General features: G+C 36.3%; 1 protein-coding gene across 8 annotated transcripts in view; it reads right to left on the reverse strand.

The window, feature by feature from the left end:
* The window catches only part of DCAF6 (DDB1 and CUL4 associated factor 6), a 110,658-nt gene that overhangs the window by 48,452 nt on the left and 42,159 nt on the right, over window positions 1-20,047 (reverse strand). For 4 of the 8 annotated variants that reach the window (XM_079106580.1, XM_079106578.1, XM_079106581.1 and 1 more), the window contains exons 8-10: window positions 14,793-14,886; window positions 13,124-13,243; window positions 12,352-12,612 (exon numbers count right to left, since the gene is read on the reverse strand). In XM_079106580.1, coding sequence (XP_078962706.1) covers window positions 12,352-12,612; window positions 13,124-13,243; window positions 14,793-14,886 — 475 coding nt within the window. Of the gene's footprint in view, window positions 1-3,804; window positions 3,976-12,351; window positions 12,613-13,123; window positions 13,244-14,792; window positions 14,887-20,047 lie in introns of all 8 variants that reach the window. The other 4 variants (XM_079106575.1, XM_079106576.1, XM_079106582.1 and 1 more) reach the window with 2 other exon arrangements.

The following is a 20,047-nucleotide window of genomic DNA, read 5'->3' on the forward strand; positions in this document are numbered from 1 at the left end:
TCAGGGACCTGAAATGGAAAAGAAGAGTCGGGCTTAAACTCAGCCATATGCTGAATGCCTCTGCAGCAGCTGTTAAGGGCATTCACCTGGTCCGCATACATAGAGCTCATTCCAGAACCCTGAACTCTTATCGACCTTGCGCGCTCTTGATGCGAGGACATTTTAACAGTAAGTGATGCTACTATTAAGAAGTATAAATCCTATACATACATTATAGTCTAACCCACCCTTATGCCATCTCTGTAAATTGTGGAAGGTACACTATCTAAAGAAATCAATAACTGCATGAGGCAGTCAAATGACCTGTGTCCAAGGTTATACAGTCATAGGGCCGAGGCAAAAATTCAGTCTAATATCAAAGTAATGATGTAATGAAGAAAAATTTACCTCTTTGTGATCAAAAAACCAACAACAACAAAAATAATCACTGAACTATTTTATATGTATTTCCTAGAAGTCTAGAAAAAAAGGTATAGTGCATTTCCTAAGTAGTTACATTTCTTAACAGCGTAGGAAAAAATATATATATGCTTTAAAAAAAAAAACTAAAGTAAAAACATTTTAAAATAATATATTCTGACTTGAAAAAACAAATCTCATTTTTGGAAATTAGCTCTGAAGGATTATCATTTATAGGTGTCAAAATTCTTTCAGAGCAATGCTTTTCAAATTGAACTCGGAAGACCTTGGGAGCAGCATGAGGGCAAGCAGGTGGCTCATCACTCATCTCCCCTCCAGGTTAAGTCAAGAGAGCCACATGGACACCTTTCACATCAGAACTTCCACAGAAGACTCTGATGAAAGAGTTCACAGCTGAAAATAAAAGGAAAATCACTTTTAAAAAATCTTTTAACAACATTTTATGTAAGTCACTTTAAACAATAATTTGAAACTGAAGGTGGTATCATTTGATACCTTGGAATGATGGTTTAGTTTTCAACTGCCAAAAAATACTGACAACTAAATAGATAATATTCCATTTGAGATTATCACTAACCACTATTAAGTTCATTCCTATGTAACTCGGCTAAAAATGTAGATTACTGGGCTGGGGAGATAGCTCATTTGGTAGAGTGTTTGCCATGCAAGCATAAAGCCCTGGGTTTGATCCCCAGTCCCACCCCAAAAGAAAAAAGTAGATTACTATCTCTGCAAAGTAGTTTGATATTTTGATCTCACTTCCCTACAGGAATAAAGTATTATGGATTCATCTTACACTTAGCCTTTCACAAAAGATTCCCATGAGTCCTGTGTCTTGAACAAGAATGAAATATTTGCCAAACAATGTAGTAATTCAGAAATTCTTCTTATGGTTGTTAATTTTTTGTGTTTTTCAAATCAGTCATGTTTCCTCTAAACCCCTTATACCTAAAAATCTTAAACAGGTGGAAGGATGACAGAAGTATCATTTGCTGGGAGGATTATTACTCTAAAGATATCATGTTAAAATAGGAAATATGCTTTTTATGTGAGAAATGGACATTCTTCTATTACTAAAATATTTAAACTTAGAATGCTAATTTTGGTGCTTTCTGTACTGACAGTAGCAACATCTATCATGAGAGAATGGATCAATTACTGTCCACACACACACACACACACAAACACACACACGCACACACAAAACTACGTGTAATGATTGTTTTTGTAATTGTTATTTAATTAAAAAACCTATCCCTTTTGAATTTCATTTCTATACAATATTTTATAATCTGTATGTTCTGAAATGAGAATATTTGCATTAAGCAAACTTTTTCCTCACATTCAAAACTTACTAAGTGGACAAAGTATATAAATTGTATTGGTTGTCCCTTATTAACAGTTTTTAAAGCTTTTAAGTATCAACAGTGTTCCTATGACGTGTGAGGACACAGTAAAAATAGTCACAGACCAATGAACAAAGGTGTGCCGCATAGGAGACTTGAGGAGGGCCCAGCTGCAGCTGTCTGAACCACTAAGCACCTCGCTGCCAGCTAAAGAATGAAGCCTGCCTGGCTGGGAGCAAGGCTGCTTCCATTGGACCAATGGGCTGCCTCAGGGACCAACATGGGGCCCGCTAACAATGAAAAGATGAAGTTTCTCACTTGCAGATCTGGGCAGGTGTCTACTCAACATAAGCTTTTTAAAGAACACCACAGATCAGCTGGATACACCAAACCAGACGGCATTTAATTAGAATGATACTGAGAGATTAGAAAACCATCTTATTTCATGGAGGCCATATAATCACCCTAAATTTGTAATTCTAAAAAGAACCTGCTTCAATTCTGAGCCAGATATGAAAGGTTACTAAGTCTCAAAGTATTTTTCTAACATCCACAATGTACACTTCTTTCTTGTTAATGAAAACAATTTTGCTTTATACTTAATATCACTTTAATACTTGGTTTGTTAACTGCTAAATTTCAGTAAAGATATTTATACACGTAGGGACATATTATTTACCTTTTTGTTGATTTTTATGTTTCATGACATTACTTTCAAAACACTTTGGTTAAAGTATTATTATAGCATGAAATCCTAACAGTTTTATTAATGAATGGCATTACTGTAATCTGATCAAACTTTCCTACTGCTAGTTTTAGGCATAGGAAGAGACCTCTTATAGAAAAAAACACTCAGGAGACACCTTCATCTGGCTTAAATCCCTTCTGTTAATGTAACACTGAATTGTACATGAAGAACGTGATTCTTTTCAAACATCATATCTATATTACAAGTGGTTTAACTTTATATTACCATAGTATTACACAACATGCTTTTGCCACCAGGGAACTTGCTAGAACAGATATTCATAAAGAGATGGTTGTCCAGTTCTGCTCACATACAGTACAGACTAATCCCAAGTAATTAAATAGGAGTCCTTAAAGTAATTAACACTCAAACTCATCAATGTTCAGGATGGCAGAATGTCAAAGTCTTATAAACTCATTAGTAGACAACCTAAGTGAACATTTATAACAATAATTATTATTACTATAATAATAATTATATAGTATTACTATAATAATTATACTCCAGGATTTACAGCACATATTGTCCATCTTAAAAGAATTAAGGAATTCTTAATTATTTTGTGTTCTGCCTTTCATTAATTCTCTCAAATGTTTACTTAGTATTATAAATTTCTGTGGTCTTAATTGGGCCATCAAAATACGATTGGCACAGATTATCACTGTTTTATGAGACTTTGATAATATAAGAACAGCAAAAAGAGACCATGGAGTACTTCTGCTGCCCATATATCAGAAAGTTGATTGTATATACGAAGAATAAACAAACAAATATCAAAAAACCTCAACTGATGACAGAAGGGAATGATTGACTAGGCATGTTAGTATGGCCTAAGCATACTACAATTCTAAAACCTAGCATTACTAGGTTTATGTATTAGTTAACTATCAAAGCAGCAAGCAAACAAAAAATGAAGAAGAGCTAAGAGTCTATAAGCATAGATTCATTTCAGCATATACAAAATTTTAATAGAAGTATAAATGCAGGCTCTAAATTCACTAGATAATTATTACAAAGTACACCAAGCTGTAAAAGTAGCAAACTCTTGCCCTTTTCCAAATATATTACAAATAAGGTATTATTTTATATTCACCCCTCTGGCCAATGTGGTTGCCAATCTGTCCCCTCACCTGAGATGTGGGCACCCCTATGTGCAAGGGAGGGGATAAGCTAATAAGCTGAAGCACATTAGCTCTCATTCTGAACGGGGACAGGGAAGCATCTCATTACACGGCAGCAAGATTAAACAACAATGCTATCAGCTGCTTAAGGACACTTGACATTAATAACCTGAAGCCCGAGGGTCCTGTGAAGAGCCCTCCTGAGAAGACTGACCAGAAGTGGAAGGCTGCTGCTGGGCTCGTGCAGCGAGCTCTTGCTGCCTCTGCTGCTCAGCCTTCTTAAGCCTCAGTTGTTGCAGGCGCTTACGGAGCAAAGCTATCTCAGGCCCCCTTAAAAATTCTGACACAGACAGGAAAAGAAAGGTCAAGAGAAAGTAATAAGATGGAAAATAAGAAGAATTTGATAACATATTAAAGAGGGAAAGAATATAAATTAAACACTCAACTGAAAAAGAAAAACAAATTACTGCTAAAGAAGAAATTACTGGTCATTAAATTATGAGAAACTATGCACAAATGCTTCTCTTTAAAACTATGATGAATTAGACACACATTTTTCTAAGAATATTTAAGTAATTAAACAAAACAAAAATAAACTCCTCCATAAGCAAAATACTATTTTATGTTTGGTGCTGCAGACTGAACCCCAGGATTTTCTTTGTGCTAAACACACACTCTGCCACTAAGCTACACTACATCCCCAGTAAAAAGGATTTTAAAACTGAACATTCCTTTCCTAATTCTCACTTTTAACATTTTTAACAAAATGACACTAGGAAATAAATACCAATTGTAAAGTATCGGTTAAATGATCTAGTCTATATATAAAATTTTAAAAGTACTTCACTAATTGCACTCAAATTAATGAAATTTAATTAAAATGATAAAAAGTTATGCATTTATAGTCCTTAGAAAGCACTCTAAAGTGCAAGTTATATATCAGATTTGTAGCTACATATTTCTTATGTTAGAATTGTCATTTACTTTTTCTTCTTTCTCCAGTCTAAAAAGATTTATATAAGGATACTTTCTTAACCTTTATCTGAAGAAGTGATCCAGATGAAAAGAAAAACAACAGGAAATTCTGCAAAAAGGTATCCGTTGAGTGTTCCCCATGTATGAGGCTTTGAGAATAAATAGTTGTACAAAATAAGCCCCTACTCCTGTGAAGTTTGTGTTCTAAGGGAAAAACAGACATCTGCAAACACACACGTGTCTGCAGTATCCCATGGTGGCACAGCACATGACACCTGTCCAAGAAACTGATCAGGGAGGGAAGGAGATGGTAGGAGGGGCTGTCGTCTGTACCTGGTCCCTGGGAAAGGCTTCTCGTATAAGGTGTCTTGAACAAAGACCTAAGGATGTGAGGGAGTGACCCACACAGATACCTAGAGAAGAGCGTGCCAAGGGGAACAGAGCGAGGGCAAAGCTCGGGGAGAAGCTCGTCGAGATGTAAGATATATTTTAAAGGTAAAAGTAAGAGAATTTGTTGAAAGTTTAGATACAGAATGGTCCCAGTGCTTCTGGCCTAAGCAACTGGAAAAGAGTTATCATTTATTGCAGTGAGGAACAATGAAGAATGAACAATGGTGGCGGGGAGAAGAGAAAACAAATACAGATCCAAGGGGACAGACAAAGACTGGCTCTCACAGGAGAAAGAGATCCAGTGTCACTGGTGACGTTACTGTAAGCTCCCGGACAGCACTGATGCCGGAAGAGGTCTACAAAGTGAACATCGATGCTGACGAAGAGGAAGGGCGTGAAGAAGAGCCTGACCGAGGGCTGGAGAACTTGAGTGACCAGAGTTCTGCAGGATAAGCGAAAACAGTGTGTCAAGAGGATGGAGCATGCAGTTGTATCACATGCTGGTAACGCACTGGAAAAAGACACTGAGCTCTAGATTTTGCAACATGTAAGTAATAATGACATTGAACAGAGCTGTTTCAGCGTAATAATATGGGCCAGAACCAGAGTGCAGCAGGTTCAAGAGGACCGGGAGGTAATGAAGCAGAGATACAAAGCACACGTACTCTTGGTAGAAGTCTGGTTGGTAGGGAAAGAGAAATTAGATGATTGTTGGTGGGGAAAGAGAGTCAAGAGAGGTTCCTGTGATTTAATTTGGGAAACAATATGCATGTTTATGTTCTAATGGAAAATGTTTAATTGGGGGGAGGAGAAAAGTTAATGCATATAAAGTAAGCCACTGCAGGGAAGAGGTTCTGGAGTAGATCAAAGGAGATGGACTCCAGGGGTAAGAGGAGGAACTGGCTTTGGAGCTGTGCATAAACAACTTCATCAGCTATAACCACATATGGGTAAAGGTGTTTATAGTTGTAGATCATGTAGAATTTCTCTCAGTGATGGCAAATTATACAAACTACTAAATAACTCTCAGCCTCTTGTATACAGATTCTAAGGGTGAAAATTCTGTTTTACTACTTAACATATCAACCATGCCAGAGACACTAACCTCTTATCACTGTTGTCGCCGCCCGTGGCAACAGTCGCCGACGGATATTGTTACCGCCTGCAGCAACAATTGTGCGGGTATTTTTCGGAGGTGGACTGGAATCGAACTACTTCTACTATCTTTCTTTAGTGGGCTACTTTCTTGCTTGTTTGCTTGTTCCTTAGCTTATAAAGGAAGTTTCAGAAGACAAGAGAGAGAGGAAGAAAAGGCTTTGCTTAAAGGAAAATCTTTGCTTATCCGAGAGGCTACACTTTCAGAGATCTGTATCTTCTTAGAGTCCTGCATCCTGCAAACTAAAGGTGCGTGCTATCAGAGGTGCTTCTTCTGTGATCTGCCATCTGCCTTCTGCGATCGATCAGAGGTGCTGCTTATCCCCTGCCCAGCGACCTAGAGGTGTGTCTTATCCGGTTATCCCTGGTGCTTCCTATAGGTGTGTCTTATATACCTAAGGCAGCCAATCAGCTTAGGATTAGCACAATTGAAGCACGCCCCTCGGTACCAATCAAGAAAGAATGAGGAATATCTGTTGACCACTAGCACAAAGGAGACATTAACTAATCAGGCAAAAGTAGATCACGTCATGTTAACACTATGCGCCACCTCTTGGCTCAACGCCAGCTGCCATCTTAGAGTTACCCAAACATGTCTTCTGCACACTGTGGTCATTATTATAAATAATTTTATTCAACTTGTTAATGGGTAGTTAAGATTTCATAAAATATTCAAGTATCATCACTGTCTCTCATTGTTAGTTCTTGCAACTGGGCACAGCTGCCTCCTATACATTTCTATATAGATACTATGTTTACAGTCAGCATAACAGTAATGCTTTTAGTAACATAATATAAAGCATTATTATATAGCCATAAGGTTCATCATTTTACCCTTCAAAAGAAATCTACCATAATAAGGGAATATTTACTTATCTGTGAAATTCTTCCAAAAACCAAAAACAGCAAAAAAATCACAAAAAATTCATCCAATTTCACTGGAGTTCCAAACCCTCTCTCATGAACTTCCAAGATATTTTATGAGGGTAGATGCCTCCATCCTAGAAACACTTAGTGATGTGACAAATAAACAGCAGGTTCCACGCACTGATGCACTATACCTTGAAAAACCAAGATTTAGTTATGATAATCTTAGGAACCATTTATTGTTTCCAGTGCTGTTTCTGTCTATTTTTAAGGCTGATTGGTGGCTTTCTTCTCCCTTAGTTTATTATTTTTTTTAAAATGAGGCTAGGAAAAGTAGTCACCAATTAACTAAATAAACAGTATGCTTAGCAGCTTAAGACATACAAATACAAATTATATCCTTTTAAAAATGTACACACATGGAGCTAGGATTGTGGCTCAGTGGTAGAGGGCTTGCCTGGCATGTGTGAAGCACTGGGTTCGATTCTCAGCACCACATAGAAATAAAATAAAGGTTAATCAACAAAAAAATGTACACACAAATATACATAATATTTAGAAAATTTGTATTTGTTTGGTTTTGGTGTGGGGGATGGAACCCAGGAGTGCTTTATCACTGAGTTACATCCCCAGTCTTTTTTATTTTGAGATAGGATATTGCTAAGTTGCTCAGGCCAGCCTGGAATGTCACTGAAATTATAGGAGGATGCCACCACGAGCTGGACAGAGCATCAGTTTCTGTTAACATAAAACCAAACTAAAAAATTAATACAATGAATATTTTAGATTGAATTTTAAAGACAATAACAGAAACTAAGGAAGTACCAGGAATTGCTACAAGAAGTCTGTGCTCCTATTCCTGAACGTTCTAACCCTGCTTTTGTTTTCTTCTGAAAGACTCCAAGCTTATTCTCCCTAATAACTTAAGTTCACTCGGATAAGAGAAAAATAAAGTACCTCTTGATTCTAACTTCACATCATGCCTTTATTATCTATAGGACAAACTCAATCACCTGGACAAACTCAATTTTGTACTGATATCCTTACCCAATCCAAAGTTACTGTTTTCTATAATCCTATTCCTTAAATAAGTTAAGATGAAATCAAAGGAAAATATTAAGCTATAACATACGAGAAAGACTGTTTCATTTAGTACTCTCTCCAAAAAAGCTTCTTAAAATGGGAAAATTTTACAAATAAGCCATTAAATGAAAACATTTCCAGGCTTAGTTTCAGAAATAACATAGATAGGGTAGGCATTACTGAGAAAATAAAATATTCTAGACTTAATATGAGATCCTTTTCATAAATAAATTATGAAGACTTCATTTTAATGTCTGGGGTTATAGCTCAGTGGTATAGCACTTGCCTAGCAGTTGTAAGGCACTGGGTTCAATCCTCAGCCCCACATATAAATAAATAAAATAAAGGTATTTTGTCCATCTAAACTAAAAAAACTATTTTTTAAAAATACACTTTAAAAAGCAATGTTTTGTTTAATTTTCAAAAAAAAAATCATGTACAAGAACCAAAATGAATAATTAAATTCTGATCTATGTATACAGAACATGGTTTCCACTGATCTGACATTTAAATTAAAATAAATTTCAAAAATATAAAAATTAAAGAGGAAAAGAAGGAAAGGACTGATTCAGATTTCACTTATTAAAATTTCTATTCATTTTCCTAATTTAACTCCCAAAACTAGTCTCTCTCTCTTCTAGATGTTCTATTCCTCAGATCATTAATTTTTTTGTACATTCCCCTAATTGGTGGCTTATTTTTTATTCCACCTATATTTCTATTTTCCCAATTTACTCATTTATTTATTCAGTCACATGATTTGAGGCTTGTACTGGGGATTGAATCTAGGGGTGCTTACCACTGAGCTACATCCCCAATCCTTTTTGTTTTAAGACCGGGTCTCTCTACATTGCTTAGGGCCTTGCCCAATTGCGAGGGTGGTCTCAAATTTGTGATTCTCCTGTCTAGGTCTCCCAAAACACTTGGATTACAGGCATGCACCACCACAGCTGGTACCAATCACATTATTTTTTTAAAAGTATTTCTATAAGTTACCTTAAAATATATTTGGAACAAGGTTAAGAAAAATTATCTACACAGTCTTTTATAGACTAGGCAGTGAAGGCAGATAATGGGTCCCAAATGATAACTGGATCCCTGAACACAGCATCTCTCACTCATCAAAATAACACTGAATATACTACACCAGTTTACAGGTAACTAAATGTCTCACAATATCATTAGAGGATGGTTATTTCTGCAGGAGTTGGGGGGGACACACTCAAAAGATTAGAGATGAGACAATGTCCCTGTTTGCCTGAGAGCATATTCCAGTAAAAGAAATAGACAAACCAATGAAAATGGAAAAAAAAAAAAAAAAAAAAAAAGTACTTCTCAGGAAATAAACAGGGTAGTAGAAAAGAGTGTAAAAGTTTGGGAGAGTAGAAAAGTACTCTATCTAGGATAGTTATGAAAGACCTCTCTTGGGTACCAGTTGAGCTGAGACCTAAGGAAAAAAGAGGTTGGCCATGTGATAAGTTATAGGGTAGGCTTTCCAGGTACAGAGAACAGTAAGAATTTAGATTTAGAATCAAAAGGACAGACAGGAGCAGAAGAGAATTTGACACAGTAAAGGAAATGAAAGGAAATCAGTACGTCTGGAACAAAATGTTCATCATGGACTGGGAAAGTGGAATCAGATGAAGGTCATGCAGGTCATTGTAGGTCCACAACAAGGAGTTTGGTGGGTTTAACACAGCAGTTAGAATTTGAACAACATTTTAAAATACTCATTCTGGCTGCTCCATGGATAATAACATACAGAAACAAAGTAGATGCCAAAGAGACCAATTAGGAGATCAGAAATGATGATGAAAGGGAAGGAAGTAAAACTATTTCATAAACAGAACCAATAGGACCTGCTGATTAACTGGGTATGACACAGAAAGGAAAGGAAACAATCAATAACTCATGGGTTATTAAAATAAGCAAACAAGTAATATAATTTAGCCATAAGAGAACTAAGATGGAACTGATTAGGTATAAAGAGAGGGTAGGAGGCTGAATAAAGTTTCAGTTGAACAGATTAAATTTAAGATGTCTAAACATAATCAAAAAGAAATGTTACAAACAACAGTTGCACACGGGAGGCTGGAACTCAAGGTGTAAGATCAGATAGTTGTTATAACTATGAGAACATTAATATCTATGGGGAACGATACAATCACCTAGGAACAGAGTACATAGAAAAGACAAGAGAACCAGGACTAACAGGTCCAACTACCACAGAAGCACACAAGACACTCGGACTCCAACCCAGCCACAACTGATCACCAGTAAAACAGGCAAATGTGGTGTCATCAATGACAAGGAGGAGACAGACTTTTAAATGAAACTGTATGTATCAAATAAAATCTACGAAGATACTAACAGAGACATGTCTTCTAAAAAGAGTGGATCTTTTACCGAAAGGAGACAAGAGCAGGTTTGTGGTCAAAAGGAAGAATTCAGCAGAAAAGGAAATAATGATGTGAGAGGAGGAAAGTCCTTGAGAAACTGGAAAAGGATGGGCGCTGCATCAGTTAGCTTTTGACAGGAATAGATACATTTCTTCCAAAACGTGTTTCTGCTTCTACCACAGACAATGGGATACAGATGTTGGAAAGTTGGGAGATTCAATAGTAGGAAAATGAATGCTTTTCTTTTCATCATAAATGAAAAGCTGCTAGCTGAGGGCGGGGCACGGATGGAGGGAATGCTAATTCTGAGCGATGTGAAGGGGAAGACAGTCTTGTATAGATGGACAGCAACAGCGTGGACTCTTCCGATCCCACCTCAGGTGACACCCTCTGAAAGTGGTCATGACTTTCTTCACCATCACGATTGAGTTGTAGACTAAGAAAAGCAAAAAATCAGGGTTCAAGCACTGTGGAGGTTTGCCTGGCCATTTTTCACACTGTCCCTTCCCTTCACTAATAAAAATGAGAAAGGAAATGCAAGAAAATGAAGGAAATGAAGGAAAGACATAACCATTTACATGAAGATTCATCATGTAAATGCTATCACTTTAAAATTTTTTGCTTCTACCAATTTACCTGCTTTGGAAAACAGAACTTTTAACTCCTTTTGCCCTACCTCTCAAATCCAACAAAATACTGTATTTGCCCTTAAGTTGAAATGCTGTGTCAATCAAAACTTGAAAAAACTGATTTTGTAGGTCAGCTTTAGCTTTTATCATTATAAAATGTACATACTGCTAACAGTTATGTAATTGACTTGGCTTCTATTCCCATAGAAACTGAAAATGAATTGCTAAAAATGAGATATACTGAAAAAATAGTGCTTAATTTAAAACATCCCATATATGGTGAACTGGCATCAGTGTCTAGAGAAGCAAAAATAAATGACAGCTTGGCAGTGAAGCTGTTAGAAATTTTTTTAGGTTTCAGCTTGGAATGCCAGCTGTATCTGGTGCTAATGCTTTTGCTTCAATGTCAAGTAAAATTATTCCTTAGGAAAACCTTGGGGGGGACAATAAACTTCTATTGGTTATTATAATTACATGTATTTGGTTAAAATGTCAACTAAACCATACACATATCTACTAAAAATTACTATTATATATATTGTACATTCCATAGTTGGGAGAAAAAAACGTTGAAACATACTTAGATAAAATGTTATTTTAACAATTCAGGAATGAATTTATTTTCGATAGCATCAAGTGTCAAGAAAATAAGAATTTACTAAAATAATTCTTTTCACATAAATGTATTGGAGAAACAATTCTTTTTGTTTGTAAGTGTATTATGTTATCGGCAAGAGACCACATCCAATCCACCACAGAGAGCATACTGAAAGTATTTCATGATGTGAGGAAAAAAATAATCAAGAATATAAATCCAACAGAACTAATAACAATGAGCTACATTTTTACTATCTGCTTAATATACATACACAACCAAGTAAATCTAGAAAGATGTTTTGGTGTATAATGGTTCGTAAAATAATCTTTAAGTCAAGTGCATTCAACTATGTCAAAACACTACCTGTTGGTACATACTATTTTTAAAACTGTTCTGTATAAACTAAAGATTCCTGCTATGTGTTAAAATTCATACAAGTTAGGCACACTTGAATTTTGTGTTTGGTCACATGTTCATATATTGCATATATTTCATGTCACTTTGATCATTTATTCCAGAAAGAAGTTGGTGTGATTTAGCATCTTTCAAAACAACCTATAATGTTTCCATTATCAGAAATCAAGATGAACAACAGCCTACTTGAAGAGTAACATCCTCACCAGACTGATGATGGGTATGGTGTCCAGATGCCTCAACAGACTGCCTCTGTTCACTGTCTGGAGATGATAGCAAAGAAGTAGAATGAGGGCTTTCTGTGGAAGAGGATGTTGAATGAACCTGAGCAGACACAGCAGAGGACGTAGAAGGTTGAAGGAAGTGTTCAGCTGGAGTATCTACATCCATTGCAGTTTCACCCACTTCCAAATCAGGACTTGAGGGGACCGTAGGAAGAGTTGAAACATCTGACTGACTTGTTCCACCTTCAAAAAACATGTTAGTGCAAAACTCAAATTTTACATGCTTTAATAAACAATAATTCCAAAAAGATGCATTCACGAAACATACACACACCTGAAAGCAAATACAAATTCATAATTTTAGAAAACCAGAACAGTCACTGTGGTGTGGTTCACTTGACCAAATAAGTTTAATTGAGAGAGGGAAAAAAAAATCTACCCACAACATATTCTTGTTAAACTAATCAATCTTTTCAATTATACAAAAATTTGCTCATAGAATCTTGCACATTTCTATTCTCAAAGTGCATTTTAAAAGGGCTTAAAAATGGGGAATCTCAGACTCTTTGCTGTTTTTGTTTTGTTTTGTGAGATAAATAAAATAAAGGTTAGATTTAGAGTAAGTGGAACAGACAAACCATACAAATTTTGTGGTTACTATAGGTATAAAACAGTATCATTTAGATGACACTAATAAACAGTTTTCATAAACAGCTTTTGCCAGTTTTCCAATGACTTTAATAAGAAAAATTACCTCTTGGTCGAGATCTTCCTCGTCCTCTATTGCTCTGTGCAACTTCACTTGCTTCTTCAAACCATCTTGATAGCATATCAGACATTCTCTGCATCAGTGATACATTGGGACTCTGCTCTCCTATTAGATCATAAGTCTTATCAGGGACTTTAGTAATGAGTCAGGACCTTTTATTAACGCAAAAACCTAGATTTGAAGGCTTTAAAAATGCAAGCAATTTTAAAAAAATCAACTTACCTACGTAAATTATAGGTATACTGAAAAATCCATTAAAGCTCTCACTGCATTTTAAACCACTGTATGAATGACTTTCCCCCTGTATGGAAAGATCCTTTTTTTATTTGCAAGTGAAAAAGGAGGAGAGGGAAGAACCAAAATACCTTCTGGTTCCAACTGATTTCCAATATCTGGAATTTGCTTTCAGTGAAAAAATAGAGTTTGCATCTCTTTCATCTTTCCCATCCTTAGGTACCTCCACGTCTCCCACCCTTATCCTAACCTCCATATTTAAGTCTAAGAGTGCACAGTTAGAAAGGGCTCATAAGTTCTAAGTTAAACAGATTGAAAAATGGCATTTCCCCTTACTAGAGCATTTTCATCAAACGCAGACAACAACTGGAATTGGGCTTTTGTATGAATTTTCCTAAATCTAAATTTTCATCATTTTATAAGCAAATTCCAGATATTTAAAATTAGCTGAAACAGGAAGTATTGTGCCTCTGCCTTTACTCCTTTCCCTGTCAAATAACCAAGCCTTCTTAGGGGCATTTTAAAACTGACAGTATGACATCAAATTTAGAATATGACAACTCTGGTCTACAATCAAGTCATTTAACATGGAAATCAATTGTTCTTAAATTTTCTGTGGATTCAGACTTCTACACTTTATATTATACAGCTTCACTTTTAAATATGTATTATAAAATAATATCAAGGATAATATATTGAAGAATATGCTTTTGATCATGAAAAAGTTTTATAAGTCATTAGAGTAATATTTTGGCTACAATTAATACAATAGTCTCGGGTTAATTCTAAAGTGAGTCATCATTTTTTTGTTTTTGATACTGGAAATTAGAAGTATTTTAACACTGAGCTATATTCCCACCCTCACGGCCCCACTTTGGAAACAGGGTCTTGCTAAGTTGCCAAGTCTGCCTCAGCCTCCCCAAGTCACTGGGATTACAGGTACGTGCCACTGTGCCCTGCTCTAAAGTGTTCCATCTGAAATCTCCCAACGCAATCTCTTGCACTAGTGAAAGGCACTTGATAGAAAATAGGGAGGGAGGGAGGGAATACTATTATAAAACTTTCATATTAAAATTTAAGTTTCCATTTGTCTTTATATCTAAAAGAAAGTAAAAACTGGAAATACCAAATGTTCTAAGGGCAAAGGGTATTTTTATACTTTAAGTAAAAATACAAATGAGTGCATCAATTTTTGAAAGTAATTTGATAACTATCTAAATTAAATGTTCTAATCCAGTACCTCAGACATTCTACTTCATGGAATTTATTCTAAGACAGATCTATACAAGTGTACCAAGAGAGATGTACAAGGAAGTTCATTGCAGCATCCTTTATAATAGTGATAAAACTGGAATTGAATTAAAATATTATCTTTAAAATACCATATACCCCCACAAAAAGCTGAGCCAAGTATAGTTACCATCTCGTTCTCGTTCACTCTCAGGCCTTGCTCTGGGCCCTGTATCTGACCAGTCACCACGAAGTCTCAAGCGCTTAACTGGTGGTTGTCGCAACTAAAGATAAGGATAGGTAGATTCTTTGTAAGTCTAAAAGAAAACTCCTCTGCTCTGGATTACACCTGCACCCCTGTGCTGGCAATCAAACCCAGGGCCTTGTGCATGCTAGGCACATGCTTACCACTGAGCTGCATGCCCCACCCTCAATTCATAAAGCCAACTTTAAGTCTAACAGATTATTGCCATCACCCTACCTTCTCTATTCAGTATGGAAATGAGATGCTAGATCGAAATGAGACCCTGATAAAAAGGTCATAAGTCTTTAGCCGTACTCATAGTGGTAGATATCCAGCGATGCTGACACTCTATACTAAATTTCTTCAACCCAAAGTCTGAAGGTAACTTTGAAATCACGTATGTGTGATTTCTACTCCTGCCTCCCTCACCTGGCTGATAAGAGGAAGTGAACCACAGTCTCAGTTCTGCACTGAGTCTGGGTAAAGCGCCTGCACACCTAATGACAGCCGCTGCTGTTTTCACCTAGTCTTGACAACTTACTCTCCAGTTCCCCCAGCATCTATTCCAAAGATTTTTCACTTTCCTCAAACTTTCTACTCCAATGTGCTGCCCTCAATTTTGGCTAATAACTTTTCCTTCTACTTCAGGGACAAAATAAATAAATCGAAAGCCTTGTAGAAATACATCTATTTCCTCAGCTGAAGTCTACTAGTTAATCCTAACTACGTTAAACATTTTTCAAGGTTAGGGTCAAGTACTCTGTTCAAGTCTAAACTCTCCACTTGTGCTTTTTATTTCATTTCTTCGAATCCTCAAGCCCACTTAAACACTTATCCTCTCTATTCTACATCTGTATATGTTTACTTTCACCTTGTTCTCTCATATATGCTCAAAGATATTTTTAATATATAAAAACCCCCTCAATTTTATATTTCTCTCCAGCTATGGTCCTTTTTCCTGCTTTTACCTCTACTCTGAAGCTTCCGGAGAAAAGTCTACATTCACTTCATCTACCATCCCCTCCTCAATACACTGCAGTCCATGTTTCCACTGATTTCTCCTCTTTCCATCTTTACATTGATTTTACTCTACCAAGGTCACCAATGAAGATCAATGATAAAAATGATCAATAACATGATTAATAAGTCAAATGGCACCTTTAAGTGATTATCTGACACACCTGAACACTCTTTTAATTCTTACATTTATAGTGCAACACAGTTCACAAGCCATAATGTTCATCCTTTTATAAAGTATACAATTCAGAATGTATATTCACAAAGGTGTGCAACTATCGACACTACCTAAATTCCAGAACATCTTCATCAACCCAGAAAGGAACTTTATGCCCCTTAGCAGCCAGTCCACACCAGTCCCTCCAACTCAGTTCCTAAACACTGCTAATCTACTATCTCCTTCTATGGATTCGTGTATTCTGGACACGTCATATAATCGGAATCACACAATGTGTGGTCTTATGTACCTGGCTTCTTTCACTTAGCATAATGTTTCCAAGGTTTATTGACATAATGGCACCCCATCAATATTTCATTGCTTTTTATAGCTGAATAACAGTCCATCTTATGGGCATAACACATTTTGTTTGCCCATTCAACAGTTGATAAGACCAGTTACTGATATTTCCACTTAACAGCTATTATGAATAATGCTGCCACTATCCATGAATAATAAATAATCAGTAAATGGATATGTATGTGGATAACTCATTAATTTTTGAGGTACTACTAAACTTTTCCAAAGCAGCTCCCCTATTTCACATTTCCACCAGTAGAGTATGAGGGTTCCAACCTCTCCCCTCCTCAATAACTTGTTATTGTCTAGCCTTTCTTTTTTTAACTTTAGCCATCTTGGTATATGTGAAGTGATACCCCACTCTAGTTTTGATAGGCATTTCCTTGATGATTAGCATTGCTGAGTATCTCAGTATGTGCTCACTGGCCACTGTATCTTCCCTGGGAAAAAGTCTACTGAAATTGTTTACAAATTTTTTTAAACTTCTTTATACACTCTGGATACTATATTCTAACCAGATTTCTAATTTAAAAACATTTTCTCCCATTCTGTGGGTTACTCTATTTTTATTTTATTCTTTTAAATAACAGTCAAGGGCTGGAGATGTAGCTCAGTCATAGAGCACTTATCTAGTATGTGTTGAGCCCTGGTATAATCCTTAGCACCAAGAAAAATAAACAAATAAATCATAACATTCACTGATTCCCACCCCCTCAAAATTAAGCAGATTTTATTTTAAAACTTAGTGACAGCTTAGCTGTAAATTTTCTGATTTCTCCTAGAAACCATACCAACCAATAAGAACGGGGGGGGGGGGGGGGGGGGATTGTTACCATTCCCAGCAAATGAGACAGAAGAAAGCACATCCCCACAAATTCTACCTCATGTGGAAGTATGGCAAAGAACTACTGAAAAACCACAAAATCTACACAGAATGCCACAAGGTAGATCTAGAACAGAGCAATCAGTGTGGCAACTGTCCAAAATCGCAAACAATTAATTATTCCCAAAAGAAGGCCTCACCCTTTTTAAGAACTATAGTAGAACACGCAAGTAAGGAACAACTGCTATAATTTATTTTTGGAACAAAATCTTCAAATTAAAAATAACCAAGTCTGATGTAGGGAAGGGTATGTGAAATAACCCAGACAAGAATACTGAAAATGGCACAGCATTTATTCAGCCAGTCAATACATTTTTTTTTTTTTTTTTTTTTTTTTTTTGCGGTACTGGGGATTGAACCTAGGGCCTTGTGCTTGCGAGGCAAACACTCTACCAACTGAGCTATATCCCCAGCCCAATAAATATTTTTGATCACCTTTTATGTACCACTCTAGATATTAAAAAATGTACTATTCTAGATCTTGGAAAGAGTACTATTTCAGATACTCAAAAAGAACAACAAATAAAACAGAAAAATTCCCATTGTCACGGAATTCCCACTCCTACAGAGCAGACTAAACGTGCAATGGAAAGATAACACACACACACACAGTGGTGTTATGGAGAAAAGTGAGGCAGAAGGCAGACGGTACGGCAGAGTTAAGGTTTATGATTTTAAATAGGGTGGTTGGGCCTTTTACCAAGAAGATGGAAGCAGCACAGACCTCATGAACACAGGGAGGAAAAACCCAGGTATGAGGGAAGGAGCATTTCAAGGAGAGCAAATACCAATGCCTGAAGGCTTAAGCACACTCAGCCTGTTTGTGCTAAGTAGGTGGACATCCAGTGGTTAGAGTCAGAGCAACAAGAGCTGGAGCGTGAACCTTTAATACACGGTCTTAGTCTTAAAGGACCTCAGCTTGGCTTGGCTGGGGGATGTGCAGCCAGGACCACAAGGGTCAAAGAAAGAAGACTGGTTAGAAAGCCACACAAATACTGGAGGAGAGAGATACTCATGCCTCTGATCATGGCAGTAGTATAGTCAGGATGGTAAGCAGTAGTCCTTCTGGGATATATTATTAGAGAAAGCTACAGATAACAGGAGAAAAACAGAGAACGGATTCAAAACAGAAGTTCAGTAATAGGGTGGTAAAGGCAGGGAAATGTCAAAAAGACACTGGAAGGAAAAAAAGAGGAAGACAATAAAAAGAAAAAAAACGCAAAAGTAAAGAAAACAAATAAAAAAAAAATGTACCAAAGAAAGGGGAAAAAATGAAATTATTAGAAGGCATGAGGAAATAAAGAGGCCCCTACAAATTAAGAAATACACAAATATATGGAAACATAAGGAAAAAATCATAAACTATTATTCATGCTCTAGAACTGCTTAAGCTTTACTAATGTTTTCAATCATTTTTGCCCTTGTTCTTCTTATATAGAAAATAGTACTTACACATACAATTTTATTATTTAAGTTTTATAATTCAATTTCTTTATGTATTTATTTACATCCACACTTCCACGGGGTAACAAACTCCTTGAGTGTGGGGCCATGTCTGTGCAGTCCTCCTTAATTCTCTGGAGTTGGATGTAGGACTCTGTGTATAGTAGGTACCCAACAAACCTTCAATGAGTTAAGAACAGATGGGCTGAACACTGCTGTCAGGTTTTACTACAAAATACTATTTACAAAATTGGGCATTAAGAGGAAGGATCATTAATTTTGTCTGTATATACCTCTTAATCATTTGCTTTGTTATAAGCATGATTGGGTTTTATAAATTTACTCCCATTTTAGAATTATTTTTCTTATTTAGTTAATTCAACAAAGAATACTAAGAAAAACATGCTGAGGAAAGACACTGCTCATGACTCAGTACCACTCACTCTGATGATACGAGTCTTGGGCCAAGGACTCGCAGCCAAGCCTGTCGGCCTCTCACAGGCCAGTGCACCTCCAACTCGTCCACCATCTTAGAGGTGCAAAGCAGACCGGAACTTATCCACATCCTGCAAGGGGAGGTTACAAGCAGCGACAGAGTGGCAGGGCAGAGTCTGTGTTTTCAACAGTCTGATGGATACCTTTCATTAGCCCTCAGACCCTCCTTCTTTGTCAACTTTCTAATTCACACAACACACTTACACATTTAAAATTCTAAAATAGATTTATAAAGTAATCCTATTTTTTCTAATTTTATAAATTATAAAAACTGAGTTTAGTTTTACATCTCATAGGAATTACAAAACTGCTGTTTAATAATCTTTAAAAAATGTTCCTAATTGGCACTGCCACAATACCTAAGTCACGAATAATTAATAAAAATCACTTTTAATTTCAAAAGACATTTAAGCCAAAGTACAGGATGAATACATAAGACATTATAAGATACAAAAGACAAAGTGAAAAACATGTTAGGGAAAGAGGTTTAACAAGGTTAAAGCAAACAATTTTTCTACATCTGCATGCTGTCAAAAATGTATTATTCTAATTTTCCATGTTTATAAACAGGAAAATTGTTAACTATTTTATAGTCATTTCAGTGACAATAATTCAATTCATTTACACCCCTTTTAAATGTATGTGCCTACTTTCACTTAACATGCTCAGGTTTATTTATAAAATGTACCTAGGGATAATACCCTATTACCTAGTCTAGTGCATAACTGCGAAAGAGAGGTACCATTTGGGAAGGAGGGGACTGCTGTGCACACACGCATGGCGGATGGTCCTGGATAGAACTTCTGGTGGTACACAGATGTTAACACTGAATTTCTGGAATCTTAT

The sequence above is a fragment of the Sciurus vulgaris genome, assembly GCF_902686455.1.
Source record: "Sciurus vulgaris genome assembly, chromosome: 12".
NCBI lineage: Eukaryota > Metazoa > Chordata > Mammalia > Rodentia > Sciuridae > Sciurus > Sciurus vulgaris.